At 56.4% G+C, this 24,163-nt stretch overlaps 2 protein-coding genes across 2 annotated transcripts in view; both read right to left on the reverse strand.

Moving 5' to 3' along the window:
- The window catches only part of SCAP (SREBF chaperone), a 30,655-nt gene extending 20,411 nt beyond the window's left edge, over positions 1 to 10,244 (reverse strand). The window contains exon 1 of the mRNA XM_054729493.1: positions 10,100 to 10,244. The gene's annotated coding sequence lies outside the window, so the exon portion shown is untranslated. The remainder of the gene's footprint in view (positions 1 to 10,099) is intronic.
- Positions 10,245 to 12,068: 1,824 nt separating this feature from the next.
- ELP6 (elongator acetyltransferase complex subunit 6) lies at positions 12,069 to 23,685 on the reverse strand. Its single transcript, XM_008155933.3, has 7 exons — positions 23,551 to 23,685; positions 21,299 to 21,377; positions 20,600 to 20,670; positions 18,593 to 18,708; positions 17,711 to 17,912; positions 16,872 to 17,018; positions 12,069 to 16,108 (listed from the first exon to the last, which is right to left on the reverse strand). The coding sequence occupies exons 1-7, from the start codon at positions 23,602 to 23,604 to the stop codon at positions 15,983 to 15,985; spliced, it is 795 nt and encodes a 264-aa protein (XP_008154155.2). The 5' UTR covers positions 23,605 to 23,685; the 3' UTR covers positions 12,069 to 15,982.
- Between the last annotated feature and the right edge of the window lie 478 nt (positions 23,686 to 24,163).

Genomic DNA, 24,163 nt, shown 5'->3' on the forward strand with positions numbered 1-24,163 from the left:
GGCCTTGACATCCACTCCCCTCGCACGCACACACGCACCAGAGCAACTCCCAGACCTGCAAGCCCGTCCCGGGGGCGCCGTCGGGTGAACCCACGCTTCCCTCGGGACCATGTCATGTGTCTGCTCCAGGCTCAGACACGCCCAATGCACCCACACGGGCACGGTGGGGACCTGCAGCCCGGAGCAGCGGCGGCCCAGCAGCCAAGGGGAGGGGCAGGCTGTGCCTCCAGGTCTGTGGACGTCACGCCGACGTGCGCACAGCACAGGGCCGCCATCGCCCAAGGACGCACTTCTCAGAACAGATCCCGTTGCTCAGCGACGCGTGACTCTGCATGTGTGTGTCTGCATACGACACACAGACTTCAGCTACGTATCTATGTCCTCTCCGCCCCTAAGCTCACCTCAAGCCCGGGGACACGGAGCTTACGTATAAACGACGTCTACAAAACCACTTAAAACCAGAGCCTGAGAGAAACGGACAAAGGGTCCCATCAGCTCCTTCAGGAGATGGAAGTGGCCCTTCAGCTCTAGGCAGCGGGAGGCACAGTCCATCCACCGGAGCTGGAGTGTTCCTTCTCCTGCTCTTAACTTCCCTACAATTTGAACTAAGAAGTTCTGGGGGGGTCCCGGGTTCGATTCCGGTCAAGGGCACGTACCTCGGTTGCAGGCTCCTCCCCGGCCCGGGCCCTGGTCGGGCACCTGCAGGAGGCAGCCTATCCATGTTTCTCTCACATGGATGTCTCTGTCTCTCCCTCTCCCTTCCACTCTCTCTAAAACCAAAAGGAAATATCCTCAGATGAGGATTAACAACAACAAAACGTGTTTAACGGCCAAAGACGTGCTCCCCAACTCGTGCTGCTGCTCTGGCGAGTGAGGGACGGCGCGCCGGCCACGCTGGGCCATCTCCGGAGGCTCCCGTGTCCCTGCTCCAGCAAAACCCGACACCTCGCGTCCCCCGGGAGAGCTCTGCTGCGTGAGATAAGGCCCCTCCGGACAAGGGGGCGTTGTGAGAGACGACGAGAGCTCTCACGTGTCGACACTGAACTACCACAATCGGAGACGAAAGCAGGGACACAGGGCGCCGCCTGCGTGCAAGGGCCTGTGTGTGTCACGCACCGACCCGACCCCGAGCTGGAAGCGCGGCTGCCCTGGCGAGAGGACCTGTGACCTGCGCTGGGCGGGGGAGGCCCTTCCTGCGTGCATCGCGGTGCCTTCTGGGTTTTGTGCCGCGTGAGTTACTGCACCGACGGGAATTTAACAAACACACTTCCCGTGGCAGCAGCATGAGCTCCGAGCCTGTGTACCTCCACCGTGCCCTGCGTGCGCCCACCCTGCCCTGCGTGCGCCCACCCTGCCCTGTGTGTACTCCTGCGTGCGCCCACCCTGCCCTGCATGTACCCACCCTGCCCTGCGTGCCCACCCTGCCCTGCGTGCGCCCACCCTGCCCTGCGTGTACCTCCACCCTGCCCTGCGTGCCCACCCTGCCCTGCGTGCGCCCACCCTGCCCTGCGTGTGCCCACCCTGCCCTGCGTGGACTCACCCTGCCCTGCGTGTGCCCACCCTGCCCTGTGTGTACTCCTGCGTGTGCCCACCCTGCCCTGCGTGTACTCCTGCGTGCGCCCACCCTGCCCTGCGTGTGCCCACCCTGCCCTGTGTGTACTCCTGCGTGTGCCCACCCTGCCCTGCGTGTGCCCACCCTGCCCTGCGTGTACCCACCCTGCCCTGCGTGTACCCACCCTGCCCTGCGTGTGCCCACCCTGCCCTGCGTGCGCCCACCCTGCCCTGCGTGTGCCCACCCTGCCCTGCGTGTACTCCTGCGTGTGCCCACCCTGCCCTGCGTGTGCCCACCCTGCCCTGCGTGCGCCCACCCTGCCCTGCGTGCGCCCACCCTGCCCTGTGTGTACTCCTGCGTGTGCCCACCCTGCCCTGCGTGTGCCCACCCTGCCCCGCGTGTACTCCGTGTACCCACCCTGCCCTGCGTGTACCCACCCTGCCCTGCGTGCGCCCACCCTGCCCTGTGTGTACTCCTGCGTGTACCCACCCTGCCCTGCGTGTGCCCACCCTGCCCTGCGTGTACTCCTGCATGTGCCCACCCTGCCCTGCGTGTGCCCACCCTGCCCTGCGTGTACCCACCCTGCCCTGCGTGCGCCCACCCTGCCCTGTGTGTACTCCTGCGTGTGCCCACCCTGCCCTGCGTGCGCCCACCCTGCCCTGCGTGTACTCCTGCGTGTGCCCACCCTGCCCTGCGTGTACTCCTGCATGTGCCCACCCTGCCCTGCGTGTGCCCACCCTGCCCCGCGTGGACTCACCCTGCCCTGCGTGCATCCCAGCCCTCTCGGCTCCCTCACTGCCGGGTCCCTCCCGGGAGAGGCCACAGCTGAAGGCCTCTGCCCCCTGTGCACCCAGGGCTCGGTCGGTGCCGAGTGGAAAGTCACAGCCGGTCTGTTCTCTATGCTGACCGAGTCCTCGGGCACAAACGAGTCGTCTGGGAGGAAGGAGGTTCTTTCTGAAAAGTGGACCAGTGGTCAGGACAGGGCATCTCTTCTCTAAGCATCAACATTAGCCCAATCAGCTGGCAGAATTGCCAAGGGAACTGAAGAGAGAGGAATTTGGCTCAGGAGTGGAAGCCTGAGCGCACGCGTCCGAGGAATGGACAGGGAAAGTGTTGGGACGCAGCGACGCCCAGGGCGAAGCAAGGCCAGCCCGTCCCCTGCTGGGAGGCCATCGCGCACGCCCACGCACGGAGCGCCAGCGGACACGGAGAGTCTCCGCTCCGCCAGCTGCCTACGCTCTTCCCTCTTGCCCGGGGCAGGGACGACTGACCAGGCACTGCACTGACCACGGCACCAGCGTGAGCCAAGGACCTGGTTTAAAGCTGGCAACCACAGGTTTCACAAGACAAGGCCTTTGGCCCAGGGGAGGTGCCCTGAGCCTCGTGCCAGCCGGTGAGACGGGCGCATGGCCAGGACCAGCCCCGGCGCCCGCCACACGGACACCTCCCGGCCACACAGGACCGAGGCCTCTGGCCTGGCTTCCTGCAGGAGTGGGGTCCGCCGGCGAGTGCCAGGGTTCCTGACAGTCCGCACAGAAGTGGAGGTGCGGTGAGTCTCTATTACTCTCTCAAAAGCTTTTTTTTGTTTTGTTGTTAATCCTCACCCAAGGATGTTTTCCCAATGATTTTTAGACAGAGAGAAACATCGATGTGAGAGACACATCGACCGGTTGCCACCTGCACGGGCCCGACCAGGGAGGAGCCTGCAATTGAGGTGCGTGCCCCTGACCAGGATGGAGCCTGGGATCCCTCCCAACGCTCTATCCCCTGAGCCAAACCGGCTAGGGATCAATAGCTTTTAATAGCCGGGCCTGTGTGGCTCAGTGGATAGAGGATCATTCTATACACCAAGAGGTCACCAGTTCAATTCCCAGTCAGGGCACATGCCCGGGTTGCGGCTTGATCCCCAGTGCAGGAGGCAGTGATCAATGATTCTCTCATCATTGATGTTCCTCTCTCTCTCTCTCCCTTCCTCTCTGAAATCAATTATACACACACACACACACACACACACACACACACACACTAGTATAGCCCTAGCTGGTTTGGCTCAGTGGACAGAGCATCAGCCTGCGGACTGAAGGGTCCCAGGTTCGATTCTGGTCAAGGGCATGTACGTTGGTTGCAGGCACATCCCCAGTAAGGCGTGTGCAGGAGGCAGCTGATCAATGATTCTCTCTCGTCATTGATGTTTCTATCTCTCTCTCCTTCTCCCTTCATCTCTGAAATCAATAAAAATATATTTATATATATATATGTATATGTGTGTGTGTGTACACATATAAAGAATTTTGAGGAAAAAAGAAAGAATTTGTACCCTTACAAAATTTAGTAAGAACGAATACTCAAGACTCCAAGACCCAAATGTAAGGCTGGAACTGTGACTCTCAGAAGAAAACAAAGAGCACAGATTCACGGCAGCTGATCTGGCAGCGGTCTGCCGGCCGTGGCCAAAGGCCAGCAGCACAGAAGAAAACAAACAGCTGGCCTTGACGGACACCAAGCTGTGTGCATCGAGAGACAGTCACCGTCAGAGGCAGCCACAGGACGCGGAGGCATTGACGGTCAGGTCTCCCCGAGGATGAGCATACGAAACACACAGACAACTCCTGCGCTCGGCAGGTTTTAAATGGACAAAGGACCCGAACAGACATTTCTCCAGGGAAGAGATACAATGTCTAACACACACATGGAAATACGCTCAAGTTCACAGATCAGGAAAATGAAAATCAAAACTACGAGATACCACCTCCCGCCCATTAGGACAGCGACTAACACACACGGAGAAAGGAGCAGTGTGGGCAAGACCGTGAAGAAACCGGAGCTTTGTGCGCTGCCGGTGAGTGTAAATGGTGCGGCCACTGAGGAAAACAGCACGGAGTTCTGCAAAAATCAACCATGGAATGACCATCTGATCCAGCGGTCCCACTTCTGTGCACGCCCAAAAGAACTGAACACGGGCCGAAACCGGTGTGGCTCAGTGGATAGAGCGTCGGCCTGCGGACTGAGGGGTCCCAGGTTCGATTCCGGTCAAGGGCATGTACCTTGGTTGTGGGCACATCCCCAGTAGGGGGTGTGCAGGAGGCAGCTGATCGATGTTTCTCTCTCTTCGATGTTTCTGGCGCTCTCTCTCTCTCTCTCCCTTCCTCTCTGTAAAAAATCAATAAAATATATTTTTTAAAAAACAGAACTGAACACAGGGAGCTGAGCAAACACGGGAATACCTATGTTAACAGCAGCAGCCTTCACCACAGCCAAAGGGAGAAACAGTCGGATGTCCCTCAACAGGTGAGCAGACACACAACATGCGTGAGCCACGAGGATGTGATGAGTGAAACGAGCCAACCACAAACACACCGACGCTGTGGACTCACTCACAGGATGCACTTAGTCAGTACTTATCAGAATCGCAGGGAGAGAAGCAGAACGGTGGTTGCCAGGGGCTGGGGGCAGGGATTCGGGAATTACTGGCTGAAGGGTGCAGAGTCCCTGTGGCAAAGGCGGGCTCTCAGTGGCACCGTGGCATTCTCTGGAGCTAATGAGCCATTTTAATCATCTTAACCTGCTGATCTTTCCCCACACCAACTGTAAGCCTACTTTTGCCCACTCCTGTACTCAATACCGAATCAGAACGTGGCTCAGCAGGGACGCAGCCATGCCAGGCCCTGGCCCTGGCCCTGAAGGACACTCCTCGTTGGCCTCCGGATTCTCAGGGACTTCTGATATAGATCCCAATGCAAGCCCATGGGGTCAGCAGAGTTCAGTGAAAAGTTAGCCGGGAAGAGAGGCCCTCACGCTCCAGCTTTCCCCGAAACACACAACGCTGCCTGGAACAGGCGCCCCTCCCGCACAGCCCCCGGGTTCTTTCGCGGTTACACGCGGGGTGGCTGTTGGGAGGGGAAGAATTTTAGACTGTCCTCCCGGCGAGAACATGAGGCACCACGCGCTCTGTCGTCTGCCAAGGCGGTCTTGACGTTTCCAATAGCCACTGTCACGGGGGTGACCAACGTGGACGCACGTCGAACCCGACCGGGACTCAGGCCCGAAAGAAGGAACCTCATCACCCGTGGAGATGCGCACAAACGTGAGCTGGCCGAGGGGAGACGGGCTGGGTGGGCCGCCGCGGGCGGGCGGGCGGGGCAGGTCGTGGGACGCCGGGGGAGGAGAGGCTGCAGCTGGAGACCCCGAGCGGCACTCGCTCCGGGAGGTGCAGCCCGTGCAGCCCGCGGGGGGCAGGCCGCTCACAGGAGGAAGCTACTGGAAAACAGAAACAAACGAGGCTTTGTTTTAAGAAACCAAAGAAGTTGTAGAATAGTTTTTTACATGAAAAGATGGTCACACAGTGACACAGAAAACAGATACAGAGCAGGATGGTCCCGTGAGGGAGAGAGAGAGCAAGGAGGTAAGCCAGAAAGAAGCCTGTGCCGGCCGCGTGGCTCAGGGACTGGGCGTCGACCTAGGAACCAGGAGGTCACGGTTCGACTCCCAGTCAGGGCACAGGCCCGGGTTGCGGGCTCGATCCCCCGGGTGAGGCGTGCAGGAGGCAGCCGGTCCACAATTCTCTCTCATCATGGATGTTCCTCTCTCCCCCTCCCCTTCCTTTCTGAAATCAATAAAAACACATTTAAAAGAAGAAAAGAAGCCTGAGAAACCCGCTAGTGGCTGCATGACGGTCATGGACAATGTGTGTGCGTGCGCACATGCATGCGCACACACACGCTCTAACCACTGAGCACAGCCTTAGGCAATAGGCATCTATAATAATAAAAGTGCAATATGCTAATTAGACCGGACGTCCTTCCTGACGAAGCCAGGGCTGCGAGGGCCGAGGCAGAGGCAGCTGCTGCCCTGCGGGGGCCGAGCCCCTTGCATGAGTTTTGTGCATCGGGCCTCTATCCTATATAATAAAAGGCTAATATGCAAATTGACTGAACAGTGGAACAACCAGTCACTATGACGCACACTGACCACCAGGGGGCAGACGCTCAATGCAGGAGCTGCCCCCTGGTGGTCAGTGTGCTCCCACAGGGGGAGCGCCGCTCAGCCAGAAGCCCCGAATCAGCTCAGGGCTGGCAAGCGCAGCAGCGGTGGCGGGAGCCTCTCCTGCCTCGGTGCCAACGCTAAGGATGTCCGACTGACGGCTTAGGCCCACTTTCTGCAGGGAGCGGGCCTAAGCCATCAGTCGGACATCCCCTGAGGGCTCCCAGACTGTGAGAGGGCGCAGGCCAGGCTGAGGGACCCCCCGAGTGCACGAATCTCGTGCACTGGGCCTCTAGTTATTTTTTAAAGCAGGTAGGATTCTGTAACTGCTCATTTTGAGAAAACGTAACAAACACTAGAGTGGAATGAACTGAAGAAGATCAAATCTAGTTTGTAGAAAGTGATAAGAAATCACTGTTTTTTAATTTCAAAATATTTAGATGATTAAAAAATACTCTGGAGTTGGAGAATAGCACAGATATGACTATTACAACTGCCACGTTTGTGTGAACTGATTACGTCAGTCTCGCTGGCTTCTAACTGAGATTAACATGTTTAAATAGAAGAAGTCCAACGAAAGTCTAACTTCCAAAGGGCTTTACCAGTCCCTGTAGCTTCAAACTGAAGAGGTGGGGCTGTGTGCGCGACATAAAAACTACTGAGACTTCAGATCCTCACTCACACGCATGACTGCAATTTTAAAATAATTTATAACTGGTGCTTAATATGAAATACCGATCTCTCTGATCATGTGGAATTGCACTGAATTTCACTAGACTTCCAATTCAGAACAAGTGGTTAGCATAAGGCCTTCGCTAACGTGTGCATCTAGAAAATGCGGAGCAAATAAACCAGTGGTTTCCAAAGGTTTCTGATTACGAATCCACAACTACAACAACAATTTGAGTATACATCTCCAATATACGTATATTTACATACAAATTATAGTGTTCACTTTGGCAGCACATATATACATAAATTGTACATACTACTGTGATGGTACATATGTTCATTGTTATACAGTAAAAAGTCAGTAAGGCTGATATAAACATGAAAATCGTTTTGTTTTTTTTTGTTCTTGAGGCCCATGTGCACTCTTGGTGCTTGAACACACACACACACACACACACACACACACACGCACGCACTGACACGCCCACTTTGGACTCCACTGCAAAGCGTGTGCGTGGCCTGGCGACGCTGCCAGCGTTCTCAGGCAGTGCCCACACACTCACGCGGGAGCTGTCAGATGCAGCGGCCCAACGGCTGTCTGCGTGCGGCTCAGTCCACCACCTCCGACTCGTCGGTGGTGCTGCCTTCCTCCCTCGCCTCAGCACCTTCTGCTACCTCCCACCTGCCCGAGGCCAACGAAGACGACTCTGAAGCCAGCAGGTGCCAAGAGCATAAAGCGTCGACTCTGTGGTCAGACAAACCCGGATCTACGCCGCTCACTCCTCGGTGACCCAGGGCCCGCCAAGTCACGTCCCTAAAACGCATCAGGAACGAGGGCGGAAACAGCGCCATCTGACCTGGCTGCTATGGCTGAGGTGAGCTTTTACTAGAGCACCGAGCACGGGACCTACATGCATAGGCAAGTGCTCACTAACGAGTTTACCCAGCTCCCTGGCTGGTGTGGCTCAGTGGATAGAGCGTCAGCCTGCAGACTGAAGGGGCCCGGGCTCGATTCCCCGTCAGGGCACAGGCCCAGGTTGCGGGCTCGATCCACAGTAGGGGGCGTGCAGGAGGCAGCGGATCCATGATTCTCTCTCATCACTGATGTTTCTATCTCCCTCTCCCTCTCCCTTCCTCTCTGAAATCAAAAAAGTATTTTTAAAAAATATTTTTTATTGATTTTTTTACAGAGAGGAAGGGAGAGGAATAGAGAGCCAGAAACATTGATGAGAGAAACATCCATCAGCTGCCTCCTGCACACCCCCCACTGGGGATGTGCCTGCAAGCAAGGTACATGCCCTTGACCGGAATCGAACCTGGGACCCTCCAGTCCGCAGGCCCGACGCTCTATCCACTGAGCCACACCAGCCAGGGCAAAACGTATTTTTTTAAAAGAATACTCTCTTTAAAATAGATCTGCCCAGAATTATTATTTCAGGCGGCAAAAGAAGTCCCCTGGCCTCTGCTTCATGGGCAGAGGCACACCGGGAAGGAAGCGGGTTCGGGTGGAAAGGGCTCAGGCGGAGTCCGGCAGGTCTGGTTCGAAGGCCTGATCTCCGCTTACAAGCCGGTGGCCCTGGGCACCCACTTCCTCCGAGGGGCCGCTTCCCACCTGTTCCAGGAGCGAGGACACACGGGCCGTCAGGCCAGGGAGCCAACGCTGGGGGCCAGCAAAGGGCCAGCAAAGCCGAGGGCCAGCAACCGGCACATACACCTCAGCGTCCCTGGGGTCCCTGGGCCCTGGGCCGGCCGGCTGGACGCCAGGCGGGCAGCCCCCCGAGTCTAGACGTTAGGAGGTGCGGGTACTGAACCCACAGGTATCGTCTGTTTCCCAACCGGGCCGCTCGTTTGCTCACCTGTGACCTCAGGCAACGGACAACCTTTATGCCCACTCTTTCCAGTCTCACACCAGGAGCGGAGGCCTTCCCACCGCCCGCAGCGGCCTCGATGCTGTTGGGGGGCCGGGGGGGGGTCCCCGAAGCCAGGGAGCAGGGAGTAGAGGGGCTGCTTTGGCCACAACAGGGGAGAGCTCTTCCCGTCACTCCAGGACCGGAGAGCGCGTGCGGGGACCTGTCGTGTCTTCCCCACGCGTGTGCCGCCTTCACGCCCACGAACCAGACCGGCCAGCTCGCAGCACCGCGGGCCGCGCTCGGCGGGAACGGGCACCCCGGCCGCTGACCCCCCCACCGCTCCACCCCCGGCGCCCGGGATGCTGCGCCACCAGCTCCGCACGCACAGCCGCCCCCGCCCCCCTCACAGCGGCATCCCGCCTCCGCGGGCGGGGCTCGGCCCGCCGCCCCGAGGGTCACCGCCGGGCGGGCCACCGGGCCCTGAACGGGGGCTCCTGCCGGGCCCCGGGGCGCCCCGCCGCTCCGGCCGGCAGCACCCCGCCCGCAGGGCCCCCGCGACCCGCACCGCCAGACCGGCCCCCGCAGCCCTGCGGGACGCGAGGCGGCAGCCCATCCAGCCGAGAGCAGGGCCGCTTCGCGAGCCAAGTTTGGGTTTGGACGGAACAGAGAACCGGGCACCGAGCAACACGCCCCGAAGCCGCTGCGCGGGGCCCCTCAGGGCTTCTTCCGCGGGAGGCGGGAGTGGCCGGCGCGCCCACACGGCCCCCGCAGGTCCCAGCCCCGCAGCTTCCGGGGGATCGTGGGGCCCAAGGGCGCGACCCGTCCGGCCGCGGTCACGGGACCCGAGAGTGGATGGCAGCGCGCGGCTCGCGGGGCCGGGGGGACACGGCGACCCGGCCGCGGTCTCCCCGCCCGGGCGGCACGGCTGCTGGACAGCGCCCACGCCCGCGCCCGCGCCCGCGGCGGCCCATCCCGGAACCCCGGGCCGCGCGGGGAGGCCGAGCCGGGCCCGCGACCCGGCGCCGTGGGGACCGCGCGGTGGTACCTGTGGCGGCGGCGGCGGCGAGGGCGGCGGCGGCGGCGGCGGCGGCGGCGGCGTGCGCGCTCCTGGCCCGCGGTCTGGTGCGTGGCGCCCGCCCCTCTCTCTCGGGCCGCCGAGCGCCGCGCAGCTCCCGCCCCTTCACCTCTCACCTCCTACCTTTCCCCTCCCGCCCCGCCGCCCTCCGCACGTGTTCCCGGCGCGCGCATGCGCAGTCGCGCCCGCCCGCAGCTCCCGCGCGCCCCCTGGCGGCCGCCGGCGCCCCGTCGGGGAGGGCCGGGGAGGGGGTGTGGGCGGCCTGGACACCGCGGTCTGGAGACTTCCTGGGTAAACAGGAGCAGAGGTGCCGTAGTCAGCGGAAGTCACTGCTGTTTCCACCTTCCCTCGGGAGCGTGCGCAGTCCTGTTAACGCTTACCCGCTGTCTCCCTTCCTCGCTCCCGCCTGCTGCCATGTGGGGCATCTCCAAGTTCCTTCTCATCACGAGGCCGGTGCAGATAGATCCCTCGGCCCAGCCTGTGGGGATCAGGCGAAAGCTCTCGGACACCCCCCCAAGGGGTCCCGGATTGCAAGAGGGAGGTTCTCCGGTGACTCACCCTGGACTCGGGCTCCCTCCTCTCGGGCCCAGCTGCCAAGTCACGCAGCTCAGCAGCTCCTAGGTTGAGCATCGGCCCCCTGGTAGTCGGTGCACGTCATAGCTAGCCGTGGGACAGTCCAACGGACACTTAGGCTTTTTCATCTATAGAAGCTTAACAAAGCTCAACCGTACTTCAAGTTGCTTACCATGGAAGAATTCAAAATCTTAAACAACATGGAACTTAAGAGTTTGTCAAGAAGTGCCTGGCTGGTGTGGCTCAGTGGTTGAGCATCAACCCAGATCACAGCAGGGCGCACACCCGGGTTGCAGGCTGGATCCCCAGTGGGGGGGCATGCAGGAGGCAGCCAATCCATGATTCTCTCAACATTGATGTTTCTATCCCTCTCCCCCTCTCTCTTAAATCAATAAAAACATATTTAGCCCTAGCTGGTTTGACTCAGTGGATAGAGCAGAGCGTCAGCCTGTGGACCGAAGTGTCCCAGGTACGATTTAGTCAAGGGTACATGCCTGGGTTGCAGGCTCAGTCCAATGTGCAAGAGGCAGCCAATCAATGATTCCCTTTCATCATTGATGTTTCTCTCTTCCTCTCTGAAATAAAATATTAAAAAAAAACACACTTAGCCCTAACCGGTGTGGCTCAGTGGATAGAGCAGCCTGCGGACTGAAGGGTCTCAGGTTCGATTCCCGTCAAGGGCATGTACCTTGGTTGCAGGCACATCCCCAATGGGGGGTGTGCAGGAGGCAGCTGATTGGTGTTTCTCTCGCATCGATTTTTCTAACTCTCTATCCCTCTCCCTTCCTCTCTGTAAAAAAATCAATAAAATATATTTTTAAAAATTAAATTAAAATTAAAAAAACACTTAAAAAAGAAGTCATAATTCCCTGTACGTAAGCTTCTACACTGGGACAACCATGAAAATCCTGAAAAACAGGGGCTGGGTCTAGTTCACAGTAAGAACATGTTGAGAGGGGAGAGATTTGTGCAAGGTGACTCCGGTAACTGACATGGTGGCCACAGCCTGGGACGCAGGACTCTGGGTTCCAACCCACTGCCCAGGCACCGCAGCCGTGGACACGGAGGGTGGGTCACTCGTGGCGATTCGGGTCGGTCTTTGCCGTCGCGTGCACTAGTGCTCACGCTCACTGGTGATAGCAGCTGGCGACGCGAGCAGCTGGACAGGGCTGCTTCCGGCAAACTCCGTGGCTCTGCATTCTGGTCCCAGCAGCCGCTGCTGGTGCCGGGGATACTGAGCTTCAGGGACCCCACCTTAGGAGTCAGGTTCAGGATGCAGCCAACAACACTGACCTCGGCGCTTTCGGAACGAAATTAAGATCCAGGTGAACAATGTAAAATGCCTCGATTCCAAAGCACAGTAGCATTCTTTTTAAAAATAATTTTTATTGATTTCAGAGAGGGAGAGAATCATTGACCGGCTGCCTCCTGCACACCCCCTACTGGAGCCCACCACCCCAGCATGTGTCCTTGACCGGAATCGAGCCCAGGACCCTTCAGTTCGCAGGCCGATGCTCTATCCACTGAGCCACTTGGGCCAGAGATCTGGGTAAACTCTTTACTGAGCACTTGGGTTGTGTAGGTCCCGTGCTCGGCGCTCTAATAAAAGCTCCCCTCAGCCATAGCAGCCAGGTGAGATGGCGCTGTTTCCGCCCCATCTCGGCTTCCTGGAGGTTCCGGCACTTTCTCCTGTGCGTGTGCTGGCTGAGGAGGTTCAGACATGATTTGACAGACCCTGGTCACCTGAGGAGCGAGGCGTAGATCCAGGTTTGTCTATCCACTGAGCCAAACCTGCTGGGGCATGTCGTTTTTTTGTAGCCATTTTAGGAGCATGAAGTGATTTTTGTTATCCAGTTTCTCCCATTGACCCTTTGCTCACTGAAGCACAGTTCCAAACCTATAGGAATGGTCTGATTTTGTAACTGTTACTGAATTCTTTCCAAACCTATAGGAATGGTCTGATTTTGTAACTGTTACTGAATTCTAGCTAAACTGTGTTGTCATTAAGGAACATTCTCTAAAAGGAACATCCCTAATGGCTAGTTATGTTAGGTATCTTTTTTAAAAAGTATATTTTTATTGATTTCAGAGAGGGGAAGGGAGAGATAGAAACATCAATGATGAGAATCATGGATCGGCTGCCTCCCGCTCGCCCCACACTGGGGATGGAGCCCGCAACCCCGGCATGTGCCCTTAACCAGAATCAAACCCAGGACCCTTCAGTCCGAAGGCCGACGCTTACCCACTGAGCCAAGCCAGCCAGGGCTACGTTAGGTCTTATGTGTTCATGTGCATGTTGGCCATTCCTATGTCTGCTTTGATAAGATGTCTATGCCAATCTTTTGCTCACTTTTTAACTGGTTGTCTTCTTAAATTGTGAGTTATATATTCTGGACACTTTTTCAGGAAAACAAATAGAAAAGATAAGTATTTGAAAAATAAATAGTACTAAAACTGACAATAAAGAAAACCATATAGACCAATAACAAAGACAAAATTCCAAAAACTTGCCTGACCTTGACCAATGCGAGGCCTAACTTGGAATAAAAAGCACTAAGACTTTCAGAGCATATAAAAGGCAGCAAGTTCCTCAATATTGCTTATGTGGCATGTATTATTTTCATGTTCAAACCTGACTGGACGAATACAGACAAAAATAATTAGAGGCCATCTTTGCTCACAACTATAGATGGCATACTACCATAATAAATCAATCTAAAAAATAAATATTAATTTTAAAATCTTAAGCCTAACAAAGAGCAACTTATAGAAAATGTAACAAGTACTAGTAAGACAAGACTGCAGGAGGAATTCAAGGGTCATACACCAGAGAGGTGTTACCACGGCCAGCACACCCATAACCGGAAAAAGTGCCGTAACCTCAAGGAAGCCGAGAAAGTCCACAGGAGTCATGATTACTGGTCAAGCCCTTTTTAAAAAGGGTGTGGCTCAGTGGTTGAGCGTTGACCTATGAACCAAGAGTACATGTCCAGTTTGTGGGATCGATCTCCAGTGTGGGGCATGCAGGAGGCAGCCGATCAGTGATTCTCTCTCATCATTGATGTTTCTATCTCTCTCTCCCTCTCCCTTCCTCTCTGACATCAATAAAAATATATTTTAAAAAAGGGGGGATAGGAGTTGAGGAGGAACATTTCTTTCTCCTTTCCTTCTTCAAGCTCATTTTTTAAACTAATAATATATTTTAAAATTAAGTATTATAGGAAAATGCCTCCTATTCCCTTAAAAACAGAAACTGGACAGCAAATGCCTACACAACACTCTCATTTCACAAATTGCAAAGTGCTGACTAAAGTCTCAAGGGAGGAATAAGCAAGGTGTGTACCATTATTTGCAGATGTTAACGATATATAAAAAGGGGGAAATATCTAACAAATTCAAGAGTCTCAATCTGAAAATCATTAGAAGTTTAGAAAAATTTTTTAAAAAGTCAACTCATTACTATGTCAAAAATACCATTTAAAAAAAATCAATAAAATCAGGTAAGTCCTTTTCCAATAACTAAAAAACATCTGAGAGGGTATTAAATCGATTTCTGCATTAGTTTTAATAAAATTACACGACCGGGGTGGGCTAGAGGAGATTAATGGGAGGGGAAGGGGGCATATGTAATACTTGCAACAATAAAGATTTAAAAACCTAATAATAAAAAATTATACAACCAGTTTTAAAAAATGAGGAAAAGTCTCTGAGGAACACTTTATAGAACTTGACAAAGTGCTGGTGAAAGTCATCTGGATAAGTGGGCACAATAACCCTTGTTTTTAAAAATATTTTTTTATTGATTTCAGAGAGGGAGAGGGAAACATAGAAACATCAAGAATCAATGATCGGCTGCCTCCTTCGTGCCCCCTACGGGGGATGGAGCCCACAACCTGGGCATGTGCCCTTGGCCAGAATCAAACCTGGGACCCTTCAGTCCGCAGGCCAAACCTCTATCCACTGAGCCAAACCGGCTAGGGCGGGCACAATACCCTTTCAATAGATTCCTGAGGCCCCGGCCAGGTAGTTCAGTGGGTGAGAACACTGTCCCGATAGACCAAGGTGTGAGTTCGATCCCCAGTCAGGGCACAAACAAGAATCAACCAACGCATAGCTAAGTGGAACAAGCCGATGTCTCTCTCTCTAAAATCAACATAAAAACTAAAGGCTCCTGAGCAGACACACTAACCTTCCAACACCTAGAAAGGGGAACGGGACGAGGCTCCACTTTAGAACCTTCACTTGTAAATAAGTCAGCACGTGAAGAGCGTGACCTTCTCAGCAAGTGCTGCCGCGCTCTTTAGCGACCAGCACGGAGACAAAGCACGACTGTAACGAGTTCGAAACGAGTCACAAGGGAGGGTACACTTACAGAACTGTCTTAAGCCAGAAAGAGACAGCCCCTTCCCTGCAGTAAAGAAGGAAAAGACATTTCTGAATCCTGGGAGCTACGATGCCCTCAGAGACAGAACAGAAGCACTCCGAGGCCCTTCCAATGGCACGGCTTCCCCGAATCACCAATTCTCACCCAGCCTCTGCTCCTGCACCCACACCACCAGCCGAGGGGACCTCTGCTCCTGCACCCACACCACCAGCCGAGGGGACCTCTGCTCCTGCACCCACACCACCAGCCGAGGGGACCTCTGCTCTCCTGGGGGCAGCCTGTGGGCTTCCTGCTACCTGAACTGGTTTCGTGGCTAGTCCTGTTCTCTCCACCCGTTCCCCGCAGCACCTCCCCTCAGCAGGTGCCCTTCCCTAGGCCCCACAGATCCAGGTGGAGCCCCTCCCCTTCCCAGGAGGCTGGGTCAGCCAGTGTGGCCTCCTCGGGCCTCCACGCCTCGCTAAGCCGCTTCCTAAGCCGCTTCCTCGCTGGGCTTAGGGAAAGGACCTTTGCAAGTCAAGGTGAAAACTGGGTGAGATGCACACGGAGCCAGGATGTGGGGCGCCTGGGGCGCACTCTATGGCAGCCAGGACGACCTCGTCTGTCACCGAGGATGCCCGCCATCGGGACGGGACTGTCCCTGCCAGCACTCTGGCTCCAAGGCACAGCTAACGGCCGGCTGACGAGTTCCACGGAAGCTCCAGAGGACCCCTTCACCCAGCTCCCACGTCTCGGCAGAGCAGGGTGGGTTCCTGACGTGTCTGCTGAACATGGGACAAGGGCACACGCCACAGTCCGCTCATCCCTGGGCGCAGTCCAGCCGGGAACACGGCTGCGAAGGCAGAGATGCTTCACCCTCCGTGTCCGAAACCGCCCGGGGGCTCCGTCTGCCCTTCGGGTCACAGAACCGCTGGCGACATTCCTTTGGCGAAAAAGGACACGCTCTTGTCCTGGATCTTGTACTGGAAAGTGAGGCTCCGACCCCGCGGGGCGGGCGGCGATGGTGTCCGCCAGAGGACCCTCAGCTGCGGGACAGGAGAGAATGAGAGGCCCCGCCCAGTACCTGCCCCACCGTGACCTCCCAGCTCCTCCGTGACCTCCCAGCTCCTCCGTGACCTCGGCCTCTGAGATCACGGGCACGTGTGCCATGCTGGTATGAGACGACTCCCACCGCAAGGCTGTCACAGCTGAGAGTCAAGGGGCCTCCATTACGACAGTGACACGTGCTCCCCACGGGAAGGCAGGCACCAGGGCCCCCGCTCTGTCTGTGGGCCCTTCATCCTGCTCTCTCCACGGTCAGCACGTGCTGCCGCGCTTAGAACGTGAACGCTCCACTCAGAGGCCCGGGAAGGCTCCGCCTGTCCGGGTGACGTCTCGGCTGAGCGTCCTGCGCCTTCAGAGCCAGGCCCCAGCGCCCGGCAGAACCTCTCACGCCACCGCGGGCACCGCCGCTCAGCATGGCTGTGCTGCTTTAGACGCCACACTCGCCTCTGAGTGTCCCTGGGCAAGAGTGGCCACAGGAAGTTAGCCTGGAGGTGGGGCTGGGGTGACTCAGAAGGCGCAGAAGCATGGCAGCCTGGGATGAGCCTGGCCTCCCTCGGCGCAGCCCCGCTCTCCGCCTGAGCCTCCCCCCGGCACTGTGCAGGGGCAGCAGCGGGCGGCAGCCCAGCCTCAGGGAAAGCCGCCCAGGTCCCGAGTTTAAAAGAACACTTTCCCACGTGAGGTCCGGACGCAGGCACAGACGCCAGCGGCCCATCACCCAGCAGGATGCTGGCCCGCCCTGCGCACCTGCCCATGCACGTCCCTGCAGAAGCCGGTGGCCAGGCCCTCGGCCCGCAGGACCAGATGGCTCTGGTGACTGAGGCCGTTCAGCAGGAGGTCGCTCTCCTCGTCCTCGGCGTCCCCGCTGGCGTGCACAAGGGCCACTATGTTTCCCTGCAACAGACACAGACGGGAGCCTCTCCTGACGGCAGGGACACCAGGATCGGGCCGCACGCCCTCTCCCAGGTCGGCCTCCACCGCCACCGCGCGAACAGGCCCTTTGCGGGAGGGCCCCTGCCTGGGCTCCAATCACCCACTGGACATCCGGTCACCAGCACATCCAACCTGCACTTCCAGCTCAAGTCACCTGAAACCAAGCACGGCCGGCGGACGGAGGGTCCCGGCTCCCACTGTCAAGGGCATGTACCTCGGCTGCAGGTGCCCAGGCCCTGGTCTGGGCACGTGCAGGAGGCAACCCATCCATGTCTCTCTCTCAAATCAATGTTTCTGTCTCTCCCTCTCCCTTCCACTCCTAAAAGGCAATGGAAAAATATCCTCGGGTGAGGATTAACAGAAAATAAAATCTCTATTATGGTAAAGTCTCTAGTTTTGCCTAATAACTTGACAATAAAGGTTACAACCTACACTTACCCTGCACCTCACAATTTTTAAAGCAATTTTTACCCATTATCTCAACTGATCGATAGCCTCACCCAGAGGGACAGTGACTGCCCAGGACACAGGGCTGGGCCTCGCAGCACCACACGACCAGCCCACGGGAGACAGCGCTCGCCACCCCTTTAGCAACGGCAAGCACGGGGAGCGAGTGGAGAGACGACAGACCTGGGCCTGCCCGGCCCGCGTACCTGCAGCCGGCAGCACACGCAGGCTCTGCAGTAGTGGACAAAGTCCAGCACGGCCACCGCCCCCACGCCCAGGCTCAGCAGCACACTGAGGTCGTCCACCAGCAGCACCGGGCGCCTCCAGGCAGCCTCCTCCTCGTCCACGGGCTTCAGGGCGTCCCGCACGAACTCGTACAGCGGCTGCAGGCTGCCGGCCTTGGCCTCCCTGGACATGAGGCAGAAGTCAGCGGAGTTCACTGTCCACAGCGTGCGTCTTGGACGGAGCAGCATCACAGGGAGGGCGGGGGAGGCAGAGGGCTGATCCCAGTCCTCGGCCCCAGGGCGTCAGGGTGGTCGGCCAGGAAAGGCGAGCGAGCAGTGAGTTGTGCTTCAACACAAATCCTCCTCGAGGCCCCTGGCACCCGGCACTGGGCTGCCAACTGCAGACACAAAAGCAAACAGCCCCCAGGCCCCAGAGGAGCACATGCCTCGGACCCGCGGTTAGGCCCGGAAGGTTCCCGTGGCTGGGCAGGGGGCGCAGCCCTCGAGGCAGGTCCTAATTGAGCACAAAAAACTAAACAGCAACTCAGGGTCCTGGTGCGAGGGGCTCTGGTCTCAGGGCGGCTGGAGTGTAACATGCGCCTGTTTCTGAAGGAGCTGCCCCAGACACGCCACCTCCCGAGACTCCCTCGGCGGCCATTCCCCAGAAACAGAGCCGGTCACCAGATTCCCGGCAGACAACAGCTTTGGGGACAGCCGCCCACCACCCGGCCCAGGAACGCCGCCACAGCAGGGACGTGTCTGACCCGAAGCCACTCTGACCTCCCACACACCGAGGGGGAGGCAACGGCAACGCTGGGCTGGCCCCACCAGCGGTGCCCGGGGGCCGGGCTGCGGCGGACCGACCTGAGGAACTGCAGGGGGCGTGCCTCCCCGTCGGCCCGGAAGGTGTCCACCGCGGACCGGAGGCCCTCGAGGAAGACGAGCTGCCCGCGCTCCCGCGCCGTGGTCAGGCTGACACCCTGGGCACAACCAGGAGGAGAGTGAGGAACCCCAGGGGAACCCCAGGGGAACCCCAGGGCTCACCTCAAGTCTCAGGAGGGCACGGCCCCCACAAACCCTGCAGACGTGCACCTGTCCACCCTCCCTGGGCCCGTGTCTCCTCTCCCCTGGGTGTTCCCACCCACAATTCCCATTCGGTTTTCAGAGGTGCACTTACATGGGTTGTCACTTTAAAAAAAAAAAAAGTGCATCTTTTGTTTCTATATTTATTTTTATGATTACCCAAAACAGATGTTAATTTGCAATAGTGATAAAGATGCCTTTTTAAATGCATGTGTTTATAAAACTAGGCACATTTAAAAGTAGTAAATAATAATAGTAAGAGGGTGGGAGAATGATAGTCTCTGTAGCAACTACTCAACTCTGCTATTGTAGAGCGAAAGCAGCCATAGACAATTCATCAGCAAATGGGTGTGGCTGTGTTCTAATAAAACTTTATTTACAAAACACCGGGGCGCAGGCAGGAGTTTGCTGACCCTTGCTCTAATCCAGTGATGGTGAACCTATGACACGCGTGTCAGCACTGACACGCATAGCCATTTCTGATGACACGCGGCCGCATGCCGAGGATGAAACATTTGCTGCTCCTGAGGATGAAACATTTGCGACTAGAGTCTTGAAGTTAGTTTTTTCCTCAAAGTGACACACTACCCGAGTTATGCTCAGTTTTTTGGCGAAGTTTGACACACCAAGCTCAAAAGGTTGCCCATCACTGCAATCAAAACTTGTTAAATAGGATTCTTCATGAACCACCCAATTAAGAACCTCAAGACAGCTGCTTAAAAGGCAGATCCCCGAGTCCCACTCCAGACCTCCAGAACCAGAAATTTCGGGGACAGAGCCCGAGTCAGCATTCAGCAGAGCGCCAGGGACGGTGACACACTGCCCTCGCTGTGCGGGAACGGGGACACGCCCTGGGCCCGGTCTCCATGGCTCCTTCACCCACTCGTGTCCTCCCCTCTGCCCACCATCAGCTCCAACAGCCCGTGCTCTTGCTCACGGCCATTCTGCTCGTGGAAGTGCAGTCACCCACCAAGAGGGCGTGAAGTGCGGAGAGTGACAGCTCCCTCGAGGCTGCGCACCCCCCCTGCCGTGTTGGGGTGAGGCCAAGGAAGCGGGAAAAGCAGCGCATCTGGAGTGAGACAGCCTTCTCCTCCAGAAAGCCCGATGCCCAGGCCAGAGGGAGCCGTGCCTCAGGCCTGGAACGCAGCGTGTGTTCCTGCCCTGACTGCCCCCGAGCTCACGCTGACGTCTAACGGGCACGTCTTCCTGTCTGCACCGAGGGAGAAAGAGCCACCCTGCTCTCCCCCTCCCACCTGTTTCCCTGCATCAGGAAGATCACTGCTAAGGATGACCCGGTTCTCTCCCTGTGTGAGCCTGGCCTATCAAAACCAAACCCCTCACCCGGTCCATGAGCAGCCTCCGCCGTCATACGCTTCCCTGCCTTTATCTGATGAGAGGAGGTGCAGGTGACAAAGTGCCCATCCCCACCTGGGTCCTAAGCCCTAGACTGAGGGAGAGACAGTGGGAGCCACTCCGCTTGGTGGCAGACCAAGCTGTGATTGCCAACCCAGCGGGGCCAAGACGAAAGCCCACACGGAGAAAGGGGAAACCGTAACTGGTCCAGAATCGGTAGAGATGCGTTTGGTTAATTAACAACAGACCTGGGTCTATAAACTCTAAATTAATAAAACACGGGAGATGCTGTCTAACCCCTTCAGACAAAGGGCTCCGGAGCCCACGATTTCCTTAGTCCCCCTTTTGCCAAGTTCTCTACAACCTCAGAGCACTCACACGTGCGTGGCACACACACTCACTCAGGGACCTCACCACCGAGTCTAAGATACTTACCAGCTTCTGTCCCACGATATTGTAGTGACTGAAGGACTGAATGAGTGCCACAAAACACACCTTACAGTTAGCTGGAAAACAAAACAAGTTTATCTCAACAACGTCTCTATTCACAGTCGCTCTCCTCTCCTCCACACCTCTGGAAACTGAAGCACTAAGGCAGGTCTTAAGAGACTCAGGGGCCTTGCAACCTAAAATACCAAGTTTGATTCTAAGATGCGATTTTTGAAATATTTAATGATTGTACCTTTTACAATTGATTCTGAGATGTACTTCTGTTAGATGTATTACTGGGTACCTTCTTTCCCTCTAGTGTTAATACATTGTGGTCTTTAAAAATTTTTATTTTTCTGTTTGCTGTCAGTGTACAGGAGTACAATTAACTTTTTTTCTTTACTAAGGTATTACATATGTGCCCTGTAATATGTAATTTTACTTATTATGTATAAAGTAAACAAAACAAATTTATCTTAACAACGTCACTGCCCTTATAATTAACTTTTAAGAATGGTCCTATATCCGAGACGATATAAAGGAAACGCAAAGAAGCTCTAGCCACCTCACTGCACGTAATTAATTCTAATGAAGAGCCACCTGGCCACCCAGACACCCGACGAGTCCCATTTCTTCCTGAAACAGGCTTCTCTAAATGCTTTCTGCCTCAGGTTTCTTTCTCAGTCGCCTCAATGGGTCCCCTACCTTTGAGGTAGAAGGAGAGAAAGTGGTGCACAAGGAAACTGCCATCGGTCTTAGCATCACAGAGCAGAGTCAGTTTCCCCTGGAAAGTAAGAGGAACACAAAAAGGTGAGTCAGATCCCTGGACAGAGGGCGGCTGGCTGTATACATCTGCAGAGTATGTGTGTATGTATGTATGTAACACATATGTGTGTAATACATATGTGTGTGATACATATGCACTAGGATTATCAAAAAGGAAGTAAAAATTGTGGGAAAAAACAACAATTAAAGTGATCAGTATTAAGTCACTCATTATGGGCAAGCATATCTCGGCTTCCATTTTCCCGAAGCAAAACAGAGAATAAATCCCTCCTCTTCCTCACTCCTCACCCAGTAACTCAGGGACTAGTCTTGGGGGAATGAGATACTGAACAAAGGAAGCGTCTACCATCAGAATCCAACAAAAATCACAGCCTGCCAACACTGGCAGGGAACTTCAAAAACTTCTGCTCCAGCTTCCTCCCTACTTCTAACTCTGATGCCGAGTCCGTCCTAGAGGGTGGGAGGAGGGAAGGCGTGGTGTTGACAGACCTCAGTGTCCAACGGCCCTGGACGCTGCTTCAGGCAGAGCTCTGGCCACGGAGCCCTGGGAAGACCTCTCAGGATGGCCATCTCTGCAACGCCTGGCTGCCCTGACCCAGCCACCTCGAGTTCCTTGTCAGTGAAAGGGAAGGTCAAGATCAAGGGGGATCGCCCTGACTGGTTTGGCTCAGTGGATAGAGCGTCGGCCTGCGGACTCAAGGATCCTGGGTTCGATTCCGGTCAAGGGTATGTACCTTGGTTGCGGGCACATCCCCAGTTGGGGGTGTGCAGGAGGCAGCTGATCGATATTTCTCTCTCATCGATGTTTCTAACTCTCTATCCTTCTCCCTTCCTCTCTGTAAAAAAAAAAAATCAATAAAATATATTTTTAAAAAAAATTTTTTTAAAAAGATCAAGGGGGATTAGACACACCACCTCTGTGCTGTTGTGACTTTTTTCATTTACGAAACATGAAAGATGCCCTGGCCTGTTTGGCTCAGTACTAGGTAGATAGCGTGTTGGCCTGCTTGGCCGGCAGACTGAAGGGTCCCAGGTTCAATTCCGGTCAAGGGCACCACCTACCTCAGTGGCAGGCTGGATTCCTGGCCCCAGTTGGGGCATGTGGAGGAGGCAACCAATTGATGTTTCTCTCTCTCTGTCTCTCCCCCTCCCTTCCACTCTCTCTAAAAATCAATGGGAAAATATTCTCGGGTAAGAATTACAATTAAATAAATAGATAAATAATTTTTAAAAATGTATTTCTTAAAACAAAACAAACATGAAAGATCACACTATAGCTCCTGAGGGTTACCCCAGGGCTGTCATCCCACTGAGATCCTCATTACCTAGCTGGGCCCTGGGCTGAACACTTGGGTGGCGCAGAAGTCACTGGTGAGGTAGCCAGCGCCACCTGCAGGCCTGGGCAGCCAAGAACTGCTGGTTAGCTATGAAATCCACAAGGATCTATGGAAAACTGATTTGCCGGGCACTAGGGGGTCATAATGGCCTCTTGGCTGGCTGGAGGAGCTTGACATTTCGTTACGAAGACAAAGGTTATGAAACAAAACAGGGATGTTCCTGGGAGAGGTAACCCCCTGGGCTAAAAGGTGAAAAATTTCGAGGTGCCCCAGAAGGCGGGAAGAGTGGGAAACAGAGTGGCGAGGCTGCGGTGCCAAAGGTGGCCTCGGCACAACCCCGCGTTGGCTGAGAGCAGCTGGGAAGCGCGCTTCTAGGCACCATGAGAGGGAAGCGTCGGAAGAGCAGCAGCGATCGCCGCCACCTGCGGGGGCTCCCGAGCCAGGACACGCAGGACGGGGAAGAAGCTGGGCCCTGTGAAGGTGGAGAACCAAACTCTCCTCTCCTCTCAGGCAACCTGCCCTGGGCGCCGGGACCCCCACGCGGGTGAGCACGCCGAGGGCTCCCGGTACACGTCCGCCCATACGTCGAACGTGCTTCCCAGAACGTTCCCGGGCACCCACGGCCTGCGAGAAGCCGCGAGAAGGTGCAGAAGCCCGCCTCCCGCGGGTCCTGAGGTCCAGCCCAAGCCCGGTCGGCCCTCCCTGGACTACAACTCCCAGGCACAGCCGGCCGGTGGACAGAGCGTCCTTCCCGCGCGTCCGCGGGCCCTGCACCCGGGACGCGTGCTTCCGCCCGGCTCCAGGGGCCGCCCCTCCCGACCGTGCGCGAGTTACCGGCTCCGCCCGGTCCGGGGAGGCATTGAGGAGGTTATTGAGCTCGGGGAACATTCCGCGCTCGCGGAGCAGCGTCCTGGACGGGGAAGTAAAAGTGCCGCGGACGCGAGCAGGGACTGCAGCACACAGCACCCACGCCCCCGGGCCAGGAGCACGCGCGACACCGCCTGCGCCTACCGCAGCCAATCAGGAGGCGCCTGGACCTGGGCGCTTCCGGCGCACGTGTGATGACGCACTTCCGGTCGCTCTCCCGCCGCACCCTCGGCCCGGCGGCTCCAGCGGCTGCAACAAGTTTAGTTCCTACCTGCGGATCTGCGGCGTGGGAGCCCTCGCAGTGGCGCCGCCCCGGGCGAGCTCGGGCTGTGCTAGAAACGTGGGCTGCATCCGGGAAGGACAGGGGCGGGGGTCCGCCCTGGCACAAAGCAGAAAACAAACAAACATGGAACTAGGCATTGAAAAGTCCAGTGGAATGCATAACCAATGGGCACAGACAACAGGGCGGGGAGGTGGGGAATGGGGGAATAAGGATACATACGTAACACCTTAATCAATAAAGAAATTAAAAAAGAAAAAGAGCCCTAACCTGTTTGGCTCAGTGGACAGAGCGTCGGCC

This window comes from Eptesicus fuscus, chromosome 18 (assembly GCF_027574615.1).
Source record: "Eptesicus fuscus isolate TK198812 chromosome 18, DD_ASM_mEF_20220401, whole genome shotgun sequence".
NCBI classification, from domain to species: domain Eukaryota; kingdom Metazoa; phylum Chordata; class Mammalia; order Chiroptera; family Vespertilionidae; genus Eptesicus; species Eptesicus fuscus.